Source organism: Lycorma delicatula, chromosome 12, assembly GCF_047948215.1.
Source record: "Lycorma delicatula isolate Av1 chromosome 12, ASM4794821v1, whole genome shotgun sequence".
NCBI lineage: Eukaryota > Metazoa > Arthropoda > Insecta > Hemiptera > Fulgoridae > Lycorma > Lycorma delicatula.
Genome location: NC_134466.1, coordinates 71,101,531 through 71,116,127, shown reverse-complemented (window position 1 = coordinate 71,116,127; position 14,597 = coordinate 71,101,531). Strand labels below are relative to the sequence as shown.

Below are 14,597 nucleotides of genomic sequence, written 5' to 3'. Positions count from 1 at the left end.
GTTGTATTGAGTAACTTTGAACTTTTTCTTAACTTTAGGGTAGAAATTTTTTTATCCCCTACTTTGCACTAGTTAAACTACCTTCGTATAACGGCGTGCTGAAAGGGATTTTTTTTATTATATTTGTTTTGATTGTCCAGGATGTGAATAAAAAGCCATATTTATAATTTTTATTTTTCTTGTTTGATAATGTTTATTTTTACTTAGAATGTCAGAATCGTTAGGTTCAATGGCTGTGCTTGTGGCTGCATTTTCAATAACCGCAGCAGTATTCTCTGATTCTGTTGCAACTACTTTATGAACTACTACTACTACTGTATCAAACTCTGCTAATGTTTTTTTTTCTTACTGAATACAGATTTATCTGATATTATATATTAGGAAAACAACACTGGTACCTACACCATAACTCTTAAGTTTGGTATGCATCTTACCAGCATTATTATGAATTTATAATGGATAGATTCTTTAAATTGGATAGCCTAAATACAACCTTAAAGATTATTTACATATTTATTTAAGGTATGGTAAATTAGAAAAACTGTAGGTGCAGTTGTAGTTTACCTGTTAATCTCAAAATGATCAGTCTTTAATCTGAAGACTGAGCAGTTGCAGGCATACCTATAAAAAATGAGATATGTAACATCACACTGTCGCTATACTAGTAGTATTTTATAAATAAAAATACCTCACCCCACACTCCATCATACTGCAAGCTATATCTTCATTAAAACAATGCATACATACACACGTATGTGCAATATATATAAGGTTTTTTAAATTTCGTTTTGGAAAAGGGTCGTGTAAATAGCTCGGTTATAAATTAAACGATTGCGAAGTCGGGGTTAATCCTGAAATGAAATGAAATGAGTCTTAACAACTGACAAATAGTTTTCAAACGAACTGTCTTCATTGTCAGATTTATCAGGTAGATAATGAAGCATCAGAAAACCACAATATCTTCCTTCTTCTAGTGCTAATTCTATATTTTATTTTGAATAATTTTTTTGAGAAAAACTTTTTTATAGATCACTATTGTAAATTAATATAAAGGAAGCATAATATAAGATTTCTTTCTCTTATACTACAATATCGTGTATTTATTAAAATGGTATTAGCACAAAAAAACCTATTTTTTTTTAATTAATTGAGCATTCTAATGATGGGCTGATAATGTACATTAGTTATAGTTATTAGTTCTGTAAGATAGAGTAACTTTTGTTTTTTCTTCTGATACCTTTATGTGTATACCTTTTCCTCCGATGCACTTAATTTATGCAGTGATGATTATTCATCCTTTGTTTTTTAAATTATAACTTTTTGATCTGCAAACAGAAGTTTAGAAACAATCCACTTTACAGATCAGTATTACTAATAGTTTCTTTTTCAGACTATGACATCAACATAATATTGTTGATGCGTCGTATCTGTTAAACTATTTGATTGACATTTATTCCTTTTCTAGTAATTTTCTTTCCGGTTTTTAACTCTATTAAATATCTTTATATACATACTTCTTAATAAATCAATCAAAAGTTGTAATTATACTTGGATTCCCCATTCCTTAGCGCAATTTTGATCAGGAAATTTTGTCGAAATCTATTTGCAAATCTTTAAAGATTAGTTAAATTTTATAATTAAATTTAATTCTTTTTTTTGATAATGCATTATTTACCTGTGAAGTTATATAAATTTTTATCCTTTATTTCCTGGTTTTCCATGGCAGTTATAAAAATATGTTGACATAAAATAATATAAGGTTAAATTATATTTTATTTTAAAAACTTTATTAATTTATTAAAAATATATTGGCTTTTGGCCAGTACAAGTTTTTAAAAAATTTAATATAATATTATTGAAAATTTTTAAATTGTAAATTTCTATGGCTTTATTTAAGATTAAAAAATTCTGTGGCTTTAAGATGTTTAAAGAATATCGATTTGCACTACGCCTAGAACGAAAATTTGTTTAAGGTTTAAAGTTATTTTTCAATATATTTGTTACCATTTTAATCTGTATTCTTTATTTCAATAAGAATTTATTTAACGGCAGAAATTTTTTACTAAAATATATCTGTAGTTCAAATTTGATATCGATGATGAGTGACATTGTAGCAGTTTCCATTATTTCTATTTCTTTCACTTTTACAAAATTAATAATTAATGGAGTAATCCTAATACTAATGATAATATTACTTAACTTAACTTAATTTATATGATGTGTAAAAGATGAAATATTATGTGTCCACAAGGGTCTTGCTCGTTTTGTGGCACCATCCCTTTTCTATTAATCTTTTTAGTTAGAGTAAGGGGAAAAAGTAAACGGTTTTATCTTATATAGGAGAATTAGTTTTGGTTCAATTCATAATTTACTTTGGTGGAAACTCATCTTTTCTGCAGTTAAGTATAGAGAAGATCAATCGTCATCAAATATTTATGTTTACTAATAAACCTTTCATCCAATGCTACCTGTAAGTTATATATGTAAAAAATCTATTACTATGTTAAGACTAATAGTATAATGGATTATAATTAATTATATATGTAATCATAAATCATGTAATTACATGGAATGTAACTTTCAGCGTCATCAATATTAATTAGCCATCGTCTTAGTAGCATTAAGAAGGTGTTTAGGTTCCTACAGGGCTTTATATGATTAGGAAGTATGTTATACAATCTAGGAGCAGTACTTGAAAAGAACTTCATATAACTCGTTTTATTTGCTCTGGGGACATACACATTCCTTTTACATCTAAGTTCGTACTCGGTTATCATACTATCTCTATGACCGCTTCTGATAAAGAAAATTTTCATTACTTTATAAACATATAAATAACGTAGCGGTAATATAGACAATTCCCTAAATATTGGCAAAGAATGATCCGTAGTTCTGAAAATTACCAAATCTGTAATGCGACAGTGATTGTATCCTTCACCGTAACAACATGATAGTCCTTAGTGTAAAATAGCCTTAAGTCTACAGAGATTTTGGAAAAAAGAACAATAAGAAATTCCTCATCCTCTTTTACCAGCTTACATCATGACATGCAAATTTTTTTCCTCACATATCACTAAAGAAGAGAAATGTTTGCTGTGTCAACAAGATGAAAAAGAAAAAGCTGAAGAGCTTTTTCAACAACTACATCACAGTTCAACATTTCTAGAAGAGTTTCATTTATAGGAAAAACATTGAATCGGTCGTCAAAAGTAGAGTACTCTGAAGTAAACTTGTTACAAAAAAATAAAATACTACTTAAAAAAAAATTCAGGGACTTTACAATCCTCCTATATAAATTAATTACAACGGTAAATAAAGATATTTATAATTGAAATATATTTTTATTCATTACAATAATTGTACACTTCACATGTATAATTAAACATTACTTACAAATTATGCTATTATAACATGTAAATTAAAAAGAAAGGAACAACAATACATAATGATATTAATTATAATTATTAAAAGATAATAATTAAACAATTACTAAATTGTAATTAAATAATATAAAAATGTATTAACATTCAACAGGAAGGCCACATCAGTATTATTAAACCAAAAGTAATGATGCAACATTTTACACCACCATATTGCAGTCAGTGTTTTGTTACCCAGATCTAAGCACAGAATTACAAAAGTTTTCAAAAATAAAAAATATATTGATTAATTTAATTACAAACATTATTAATACTAATTTGTATTATACGTTTTTACTGTTTGATATTTTTACATAATTCTTTTGAATTACAGAAAAGTTACTTCAATAAAAATAAAAAATATTATTTAAACAAAGACTTATTTATTAGTTATTTAATAATTTATTATTATTATTTTTTTTTGTAAATGACAAACCAAGATTTATTTTGAAAGATAACATATTAATTGTCAACATGTCAAAGTTTAACAGTGAAATCGATGATTTTTTTCTCAGAAATCACCAGTTTAGCTGAATCATATTACAACTTTGGTATTTCGAAGCTACTTTAAGGACAGTAAATGTTTATTTAACGATTGAAAACAGTAATGTCTATCGTTGGTATTAATTATTTATTATTCTACAAATATAACCTGGCGCTTTATAGCAATATGTGATAAATGGTGGAAAAATACTATATCCAGGGAATTATATTTATCTAACATTGAACAATGTGTATGGATGGGAGTCAGTACATAGCCTTTAGAAATAAGCAATGTTTAGCTAAATTCCACAATAATATAGTATGTGGGTGTAGCTGAAATCATATTTAAGATCATTCATGTGACACTGCAGCACAGAAGTGAAATAAGAGGGCAGTTCGGGAAGTAACCTCTGTTGTCTTACTATGCGGGAAGGAGTGGGGGTAGCACTACTGTTTTTGTACAGACAAAAACGTGCGGGAGGCCAGTCAGCATCCAGCCATGGCAGTAGCAAGGTCATGTGATCGCTCGTTGATTTTCGGTGGCTGGTTAAAATGTGCGCTGCAATAGAAAACCCCACGAAGTGTGAAGTATGCACTGTTATAAGATTTCTAACGGAAAACAATATTCAGCGACAGTTATTCATCAGGAACTTTGTGTTGTGTATGGACCAGAGATTATGAGCAAAGAAGTTGCATGCGATTGGGTTCGTTCATTCATTCAAAAGTGGATGAAGAAACATGCATGACAAAGAAAGGAGTGGTCCATCTGTAGTCAATCATGAACTAGTTCAAAAGATTGATGCCGAAGTGCATGAAAATCAACATTTTACTACCTCAGAGCTTTCCAATGAATTCCCACAAATTTTCAGGACTGTTTTGTTCGAGATAGTGACGGGAAAGTTAGGCTACCGTAAGTTCCGTAACTAAGGAACAGGTGAGAGATTTTTTTGCAGCCAGCATTTCTAAGTTAGTGACAAGGTACAATAAGCGCCTAAATTTAAATGGCAATTATGTTGAAAAGTGGAGGAAAGATGTAGTTTTAAGATGTATATAATAAAATGTATTTACCTACAACTATGTTTTATTTATAACCAACCGAGGTTACTTTTCGAACTGCCCTTGTATCTTTCAACAAATAATCACAGTAATAGTCAAATATTGGCATTCACAGTAATTAATTGTTGTATTAAATGACACAAATATTATAAGAGAATAGTTAACTGTAAACAATCAAAATTAGTAAAGCGAATTCTTGAAGCTTAAAGGATAAAATTCAATCTTATTGAAATATATAAAACAACATATATTTTGGGATATATCTTTCTTGTAACGGTCTGAATAACAAAACACACACAGGTGATATCAGTACGCTGAGTAATAAAAAAATCTTGTGTCACCCAAATTAGTACCAGACTATCCCGGCTGTATAAATTTTTTATCACTCTTTATATTCCTGGAAATTTGAAAATTAGGTTATCTGAGCAATCAGGTAACATACAGACTGACTAAGCACAATAAAAGAAATTAGAGAAGTAAACAAATTTAATCTGAAGTAGTAATTGTACTTCAAATAATGCATAAATCACATAATATAAATATGTGATAATTAAGATCATTCATGTGACAATTAATAATATTCACGGGTCTTAATTGTGATAATAATTATATAATGTAAACCCATAATATTATTATGGGTCATATTAATAACCCATAACTGAGATCAGTTAATTTTTCAACAAACTAAACTGAAATGTGAGTTTTTTGAAGAGCTGAAAGCAACTTTTAAATTTGCATTTATTACTTATATAACAATAAAATAAATCATATAAATAAAGAATAAATAAAACTTACAGAAATTATTTTATGTTTTTAGTTTGATAAAACTTTTATAGAAATTTCAGTTATTAATCTCAAGACAGCCAAGTTGTCTTGCATTTGTCTACAAAAGATATAATGTATTTTTAATACAAAGACTGAAATATTCAAACACTATATTGGAATAATAAAAAATTTAATACCAGTGAATAACTCCAGGAATGGCAGCTGAGGTTCTCTCTTTTAATTACAAATTAAGTTAACTACTTAGGACTATCAAATTTTTTTAAAATTATTCTTTGAAAAGAAGCTTATATTAGTGTTTTTGTAGGTAAAAGCACTGCTAGGCTAATTTCCTTTTATTTTTAGTTAAGATCTTTGGTTCTTTTAAGCTGAATAGGAGTGATTTATTTCTCCATCATATAACGTTAACATCTGGATATATAATTATTGTTTTCAAGTGTTTTATATAATTTTAAACTATAATAAATAACAGTTGTATCAAATAATATTTAAACATTAACTTACTGTTTATTCTCTTTTTAAAACAGTTATAAGTAGATAAGTTGTATGGGAAGTGTGAAGTTTCTTCTTTTTTTAAATAATTTTTATGTCGATTGAGTTTAGACATGATAATCTGAACCGAGTGTGTAATTCATAAAGAAGCGAACCTGTCTAATTTATCTATTTTGCTTTAATAGGTAATAGCTATTGTTTAACAGTAAATGAATAGAAATTGTAGTTACAGTTATCCACAAATAGACTATTAACTATGAAATTATTACCTGTTATTGCTGCACTGCTACTAGGTTTTGTTGCTGTTATGCTTATTGATTAGCTGGAATTCCTTTATTTGTCAACTGCATCCCATACAATTATTGGTATTAAATTTTTTTTAAGCTAAGCATTTCAACACATTCTGCTGAGGTCTGTTAGGACGGTCAGGTGGATGACCTGGTGCGTTCTAGTGAGTTAGTCTGGTCCGGAAGAGGCATTATGATGTGAAGAGACAACCCTTCTGATGTAAACAGCTAGTGTTAGGGCCTGCATAGTTTTAAGTGGGTGGGGTAAAAAGAAGAAAGCCTTTTGGGATTCTACCAACAAAAGGAGATGCAGTTGCTAGTTTTTTAATATATACCTTATTTAAACAAATATCTTTATAATATTTATAAAGTGATGATGAATACAAATAAATCTTAACAGTATAAAGTATATTAATTTACAATACAGACAGAACTGATTTATTTTATGGTAATAAAACTTAGATCTGGTTGGATAACTTTAAAAAAAAATTACTGCTAACAGTTAACCACTTTTAAACATAAAATACCAAGAGAATTAATATTTTTAAAATTAAAATAGAAAAATTGTAACTTTTTATAAAATGGATTGTCACAAACGCTGTACCAAGTTTCAGGAATGGCTGAAGCCAATGGCCTTCAATAACATTTTCTTTACTTAAAACTACCTTAAAGCACTCTTGTATGCGTAAAAATCCATAAAAATTATGAAATTAAATATACTAACGAATAATATATTCATGACTGCAATATACATCTTTGTAGGGATGAATTCTTCAACCAGTGCTTCTTATAAATTTTGTGCTCTGTTTTTATACCCTATGGATTCTGTAAATCTGGCACCAGATATAACATACATATAAAACATATTTAAGAACATTACAATTATTCTTACTATGACAACATCACAACATAATTAACACAGATTTTTTTTCTAACTAAAAGTTTAATAATACGTACATTTTAACAAAGCTTTTCGGTAAACAGTAATTAAAGCCAATATTTTCTCTTTTAAGTACTTAAAGTACAATAAATAGAACAACATATTAAGTAATAGTTTCACTTTTTTTTTAAGTACAGTATTTAATTCTTCCATCATTTCAGAGGAATGCATTAATAACAATAAGTAGATATCAAAATAATACATATAATTTTTTACTTATTATTTTTTTTCTATGAAGAAACTTCAGGATCATCTATAAATTGTCTGTAGTTCTGAAAAAAAAACAAAAAACAATTAACATAAGCAAACAGACAAATAAACTGTTACATATGAGGTTCACACAACAGTAAAGAATGTTTCCATATAACACTTGCATAGATTATATATACATACAAGATCTGTAAATAAAGTAATGAGACTGGTTCAGAAAAACTTTTTATTTACAATCCATTTATACATGGACTCTAACACCTTTAAAATATTTCCCTTGGGAAGCCAAGCAATGCTTCAAACAGTTTTCCCACTCTTCATAACAGTGTTGGAAATCAGAAACCAGAATATCCTTCACATGGTCGGTTATTTTTTTTTGTTTTCTACTTTTCCAAAATGGTGTCCTTTGAGGTACTTTTTAAAGTCAGGAACAGGAAAAATTTGCAGGGGCTCAAGTCAAGTGAATAAGGTGGTTGAGGAACTACAGGAATGTTTTGCTTTGCCAAACACTCATTAATTGAGAGTGTAATGTGACAGGGTGCATTGTCTTGATGCAGCAACCAGTTGTCTTTGATGGTTGGTCTCACACAGGCAACTCTTTTCCACAGTCTTTCAAGAATTTTTCAGTAAACATATTGATTTACAGTCTGTAAATCAATATAAGGATTAAGAAAGAAAATTATGAAGTTTTGCCCCATAAGCAAAAACTCCTTATGGACAATAGCATTACTATCAAACAAATTAGCATGGTTTTGATTTTTGATTTGCTCATTTTTTCCTTTTTTGGGACGTGGAAAGTCCGAAGTGCCCTGGCGTTTTGTTTCTGGGTCATACTCAAATATCCAAAATTTATCACCAGTACTAACATTTTTTAGAAAATAAGGATCAGTTTCAATTCGCCCTAGAAAATCACGGCATACCCTGTTGTTTTTCTGTTCAACAATAAGGTTTTTAAAGACCAATTTTGCACAAACTTTTTTCATGTCCAATTCGTTTGTCAAAATTTGACCGACTGTAGTGTGGTTCAAATACAATTGTTCTGCAATCATTCTGACAGTTAATCACTGGTCGTACCGTATCAACTCTCCAAATCGCACAACATTTTCATCACTTTTACACATTAACAATCTTCCAAAGCGTGGAATTGATTCCTGACCATCTGAAAATGCTTTAAACCACCTAAAAACTTAGGCTCATGACAGAGTGTCACCTCCATAAGCCCTTTTCAATTTTGAAAAAGTTTCAGTAGTATTCTCACCGAGTTTAATACAGAACATGATTGTACAATGCTGCTCATAAATAATATCACTCATTTTTGTAATGCACAACAAAAACTTATTTCAAGAAAAGTTTGTACATATCTCACGTGGCAACAATAGACTAAAAATATTAATACCTAATATGAATCATCTGTTCATATAACCATAAGTTTACTAGTAACTTTACAGTGTTGCCACTTTGACTGCAAAAAAACTAGTCTCATTACTTTATTCATACAATATTATTTATATCCTCCTCTATGAATCATGAGACCTTGCCGTTGGTGAGGGGGCTTGAGTGCTCAGGGATACAGAGTTGCTGGACCGAAGGTGCAACCATATCGGAGAGGTATCTGTTGAGAGCCAGACTAAGGAATGATTCCTGAAAGAGGGCAGCAGCTCTTTCAGTAGTTGTTAGGGACGTGAGTCAGAATGACTTAAACGGCCATATCAACATCACTCAGTCCTCTGAGTACTGCGGAGCTGAAAGCAATGGAAAACTACAGCTGCTTTTTTTCCAAGAAAATGTGGCTCTCTGTATTTTCATATAGCAATGATGGAGGCGTCTTCCTTGGTAAAATATTCTAGAGGTAAACTAGTCCCCTGTTCGGATCTCCGGGTGGGGACTACTAAGGAAGGGGTCACCAGAAAATTAAAAAATAACATTCTACGAGTCAGAGCCTGGAATGTTAGAAGTTTAAAAAAGGTTGGTAGGCTAGAAAATTTAAAAAGGTAAATGGATAGGATAAATGTGGATGTAGTAGGAATTAGTGAGGTTCGGTGGGAAGAGGAAGGGGACTTTTGGTCAGGTGATTTTAGAATAATTAACTCAGCTTCAAATAATAGGCAGGCAGGAGTAGGTTTCATAATGAACAAGAAGATAGGAAAGAGAATAGAGTATTTCAAAACGCATAGCGATAGAATCATTGTAATAAGGATAAAATCAAAACCTAAACCGACAACAATTGTTAACGTCTATATGCCTACAAGCGCCCATGATGATGAGGTAGAGTGTGTATAGGAAGAGATTGATAAAGCAATTAAACACGTAAAAGGAGATGAAAATTTAATAATAGTTGGAGATTGGAATGCAAGCATTGGAAAAGGCAAGGAAGGAAATATAGTGGGTGAATATGGGCTGGGCAAAAGGAATGAAAGAGGGGACCGACATAGAGTTTTGCACAGTATAATTTAGTAATTGCCAACACCCAATTTAAAAATCACAATAGAAGAATATACACTTGGAAAAAGCCAGGCGATACTGCAAGGTATCAGATAGATTATATCATGGTTAAGCAAAGATTAAGAAATCAACTCGTTGACTGCAAAACTTACCCTGGATCAGACATTGATAGCGCCTGTAATTTGGTGATAATGAAATGTAGATTGGGGTTTAAAAACCTGAAGAAAAGGTGTCAGATGAATCGGTGGAATTTAGAGAAGCTTGAGGAAGAGGAGGTAAAGAAGATTTTTGAGGAGGACATCACAAGAGGTCTGAGTAAAAAAGATAAGGTAGAAAATGTAGAAGAAGAATGGGAGAATGTTAAAAAAGAAATTCTTAAATCAGCAGAAGCAAACATAGGCAGAATAAAGAGAACTGGTAGAAAACCTTGGGTTTCAGACGATATATTGCAGCTGATGGATGAACATAGAAAATATAAGAATGCTAGTGATGAAGAAAGTAAAAGGAACTATCGGCAATTAAGAAATGCTGTAAACAGGAAGTGCAAACTGACGAAAGAAGAGTGGATTAAAAAAAAGTGTTCAGAAGTGGAAAGAGAAATGAACATTGGTAAAATAGACGGAGCATACAGGAAAGTTAAGGAAAAGTTTGGGGTACATAAATTAAAATCTAATAATGTGTTAAACAAAGATGGTACACCAATATATAATACGAAAGGTAAAGTCGATAGATGGGTGGAATATATTGAAGAGTTATACGGAGGAAATGAATTAGAAAATGGTATTATAGAGGAAGAAGAGGAAGTTGAGGAGGATGAAATGGGAGAAACAATACTGAGATCTGAATTTGAGACAGCATTAAAAGATTTAAATGGCAGAAAGGCTCCTGGAATAGACGGAATACCTGTAGAATTACTGCGCAGTGCAGGTGAGGAAGCGATTGATAGATTATACAAACTAGTGTGTAATATTTATGAAAAATGGGAATTTCCATCAGACTTCAAAAAAAGTGTTATACTCATGATACCAAAGAAAGCAGGGGCAGATAAATGTGAAGAATACAGAACAATTAGTTTAACTAGTCATGCATCAAAAATCTTAACTAGAATTCTATACAGAAGAATTGAGAGGAGAGTGGAAGAAGTGTTAGGAAAAGACCAATTTGGTTTCAGGACAAGTATAGGGACAAGGGAAGCAATTTTAGGCCTCAGATTAATAGTAGAAGGAAGATTAAAGAAAAACAAACCGACATACTTGGCGTTTATAGACCTGGAAAAGGCATTCGATAACGTAGACTGGAATAAAATGTTCAGCATTTTAAAAAAATTAGGGTTCAAATACAGAGATAGAAGAACAATCGCTAACATGTACAGGAACCAAACAGCAACACTAACAATTGAAGAACATAAGAAAGAAGCCGTAATAAGAAAGGGAGTCCGACAAGGATGTTCCCTATCTCCGTTACGTTTTAATCTTTACATGGAACTAGCAGTTAATGATGTTAAAGAACAATTTAGATTCGGAGTAACAGTACAAGGTGAAAAGATAAAGATGCTACGATTTGCTGATGATATAGTAATTCTAGCCGAGAGTAAAAAGGATTTAGAAGAAACAATGAACGGCATAGATGAAGTCCCATGCAAGAACTATCGCGTGAAAATAAACAAGAACAAAACAAAAGTAATGAAATGTAGTAGAAATAACAAAGATGAACCACTGAATGTGAAAATAGGAGGAGAAAAGATTACGGAGGTAGAAGAATTTTGTTATTTGGGAAGTAGAATTACTAAAGATGGACGAAGCAGGAGCGATATAAAATGCCGAATAGCACAAGCGAAACGAGCCTTCAGTAAGAAATATAATTTGTTTACATCAAAAATTAATTTAAATGTCATGAAAAGATTTTGAAAGTGTATGTTTGGAGCGTCGCTTTATATGGAAGTGAAACTTGGTCGATCGGAGTATCTGAGAAGAAAAGATTAGAAGCTTTTGAAATGCGGTGCTATAGGAGAATATTAAAAATCAGATGGGTGGATAAAGTGACAAATGAAGAGGTATTGCGGCAAATAGATGAAGAAAGAAGCATTTGGAAGAATATAGTTAAAAGAAGAGACAGACTTATAGGCCACATACTAAGGCATCCTGGAATAGTAGCTTTAATATTGGAAGGACAGGTAGAAGGGAAAAATTGTGTAGGCAGGCCACGTTTGGAATATGTAAAACAAATTGTTAGGGATGTAGGATGTAGAGGGTATACTGAAATGAAACGACTAGCACTAGATAGGGAATCTTGAAGAGCTGCATCAAACCAGTCAAAAAAAAAAAATATATATATATACATTAATAAGTATGAAGCAGAACAATATTAAGTTTAAAAGCTTATTTATATTATCAAAAGATGCCATTATTATTGAACACAAACAAAAAGGTGTTATGTCTTATAAATTCTGTATTATATTGATTCCAATTCCCAATAGCAATGCTAGAAAAGGTTATATCTTGTTCATAACTACTTTCATAATCACATTTACTGCCATATGCATTTGCATATGGCAGTAAATGTGATAATTTTATCACTTTTTTTCTGAACTAATACTATCAATAAAAACATAAGTTATAGTAGATCCTCAATTTTTGATTACTCGCTGTAACAACCAACTCATAATGACCCCTTAATTTTCTAAAAATAAATAATTAATAGGTCACACATAAAAAGAGATATGTCTCCATTCATGTATTCTTGTAAAAGTACTACAAAATATTATCTGTACTTCCTTCTAATCCAAACTTGCCTCTTCCTTCCAATGAATATTCTTACATTTCAAAATAGCTTTGAAATTTCACTTTCTGGGTATTTTATATCCTAATACAGTATTTTTTACATGAGTCAGAATATACTATCGATTTATAGTATATAAAACATTGTGATGCACAGAAATGTTTCTAGTAATGCAAAATATAAGGATAAGGAAAAGAGGATATATTAAGAATGTAAAACAAAAAAAAAAATCCAAAAAAATAAAAATCCGGAAACAATAACAAAGAGAAACAAGTAAAGAATTTCTTGAACAGTACAGAAATTTTGGAAAATGGATGTTTTGAGACCATTACACTTGCATCTACAACGAGAATGGATCGGATGATGTTATGTCAGGAAAAGGCCTATGCCTGGAGTATATAAATTCTGTCAAGGGCTGATGAATGGGAGAACATGCTTCACAAGCATATTCCTAATGCAACAAAAATGTGACGGTATCCATTCAGCAGTCAAGTATGACAAGCTGTTCAGTTAGATTAGTTCACTTTGAACAGGGGCAAATTCAGTGGTAAAATTATATGCTAGTTTTCCTTTTGTAAATAGGAGAAATTAACAATTCTTATATAAAGTTTATTAGTTATTGGAAATTTCATAGTATAATCAGAATAATTGTTTTTGATATATATTTATTTATTTTGTAGATTTTAAGATACTAAAATTAAATAAATTGCATTAAAAAGAATTTAAATGGGTGTAATCACTTAATATGTATTCTTTGTTTAAACCAGTAACATGTGACAATACTGTTTTTGATATGTTGCCTGACTTACTGAACCCTTTTTACAAAAATTATCTAGACATTTTAATCAAGAATTTATGTAATCATTTCTGTATACAATTTATAAACTGACAATTTACTTACTACTTAATTTTACTTTTATATACTTACAATTTATATTAATTTATATTCATCATCAGTATTAACTTTTATCAAATAAATTACTAGTACAATAAGGATAATTAACAGGTTTTTGCAGGTATGAAATGTTTTATTCATAAACTGGAAGAAAAAGGAAATTAGCAGTCACTTCAAAAAATTGAAGAACGGTAATTACTATTATTGTGTTTGAGATCTTTAGAAGATAATATAATGGACATAGATCTCTCAAATAACTTGCACACAACATTTATAAACACTTTCATTTAATGATAATATAATTATTGCTACAAGGTAATTCTACACCCATAGGTAATTATAAGTAGCCATAATTCTACACCCTATTTCAGTATAGATCAGATGCACTGAACAACATAAAAAACAAAGCAAAGTTGCGGTACAGAAGTTTCAGCCACTAGAAATTATCCTTATTTGTTAGTTATAATAATAGAAGCAGGAAAATATTCAGCTAATTTGATTTTTAATGTAGATAAAAGAAGAACCTCAAGTGTAATTATATCCTATTGTGCTTGTATACAGCCAGAGAAAAAGAGAGCATGCTTAGATTTAAAGGCACAATAAACCATGTAAACATGTTTTTGTACAATGTAGAACGATAGAATTCAGCTATCAAGTAATTAAATACAGAATAGTATATTTAATTATTTGGGTGTGAATGTAAGAACTTGATTCACGATCACTTTTCAGAAACAAATTAATTAATTTACTGTACTTTCATAATTATGTTTAAAACTACTTGTATGTAAGTTTTACTCACGCTTATCTGTGTA

General features: G+C 30.3%; 1 protein-coding gene across 2 annotated transcripts in view; it reads right to left on the bottom strand.

The window, feature by feature from the left end:
• Positions 1-3,321: 3,321 nt before the first annotated feature.
• LOC142333118 (putative multidrug resistance-associated protein lethal(2)03659) overlaps positions 3,322-14,597 on the bottom strand; it is a 229,813-nt gene continuing 218,537 nt past the window's right edge. For both annotated transcript variants that reach the window (XM_075380037.1, XM_075380038.1), the window contains exon 28: positions 3,322-7,732. In XM_075380037.1, the coding sequence (XP_075236152.1) occupies positions 7,691-7,732 (42 nt within the window). In that variant the 3' untranslated portion in view covers positions 3,322-7,690. The remainder of the gene's footprint in view (positions 7,733-14,597) is intronic.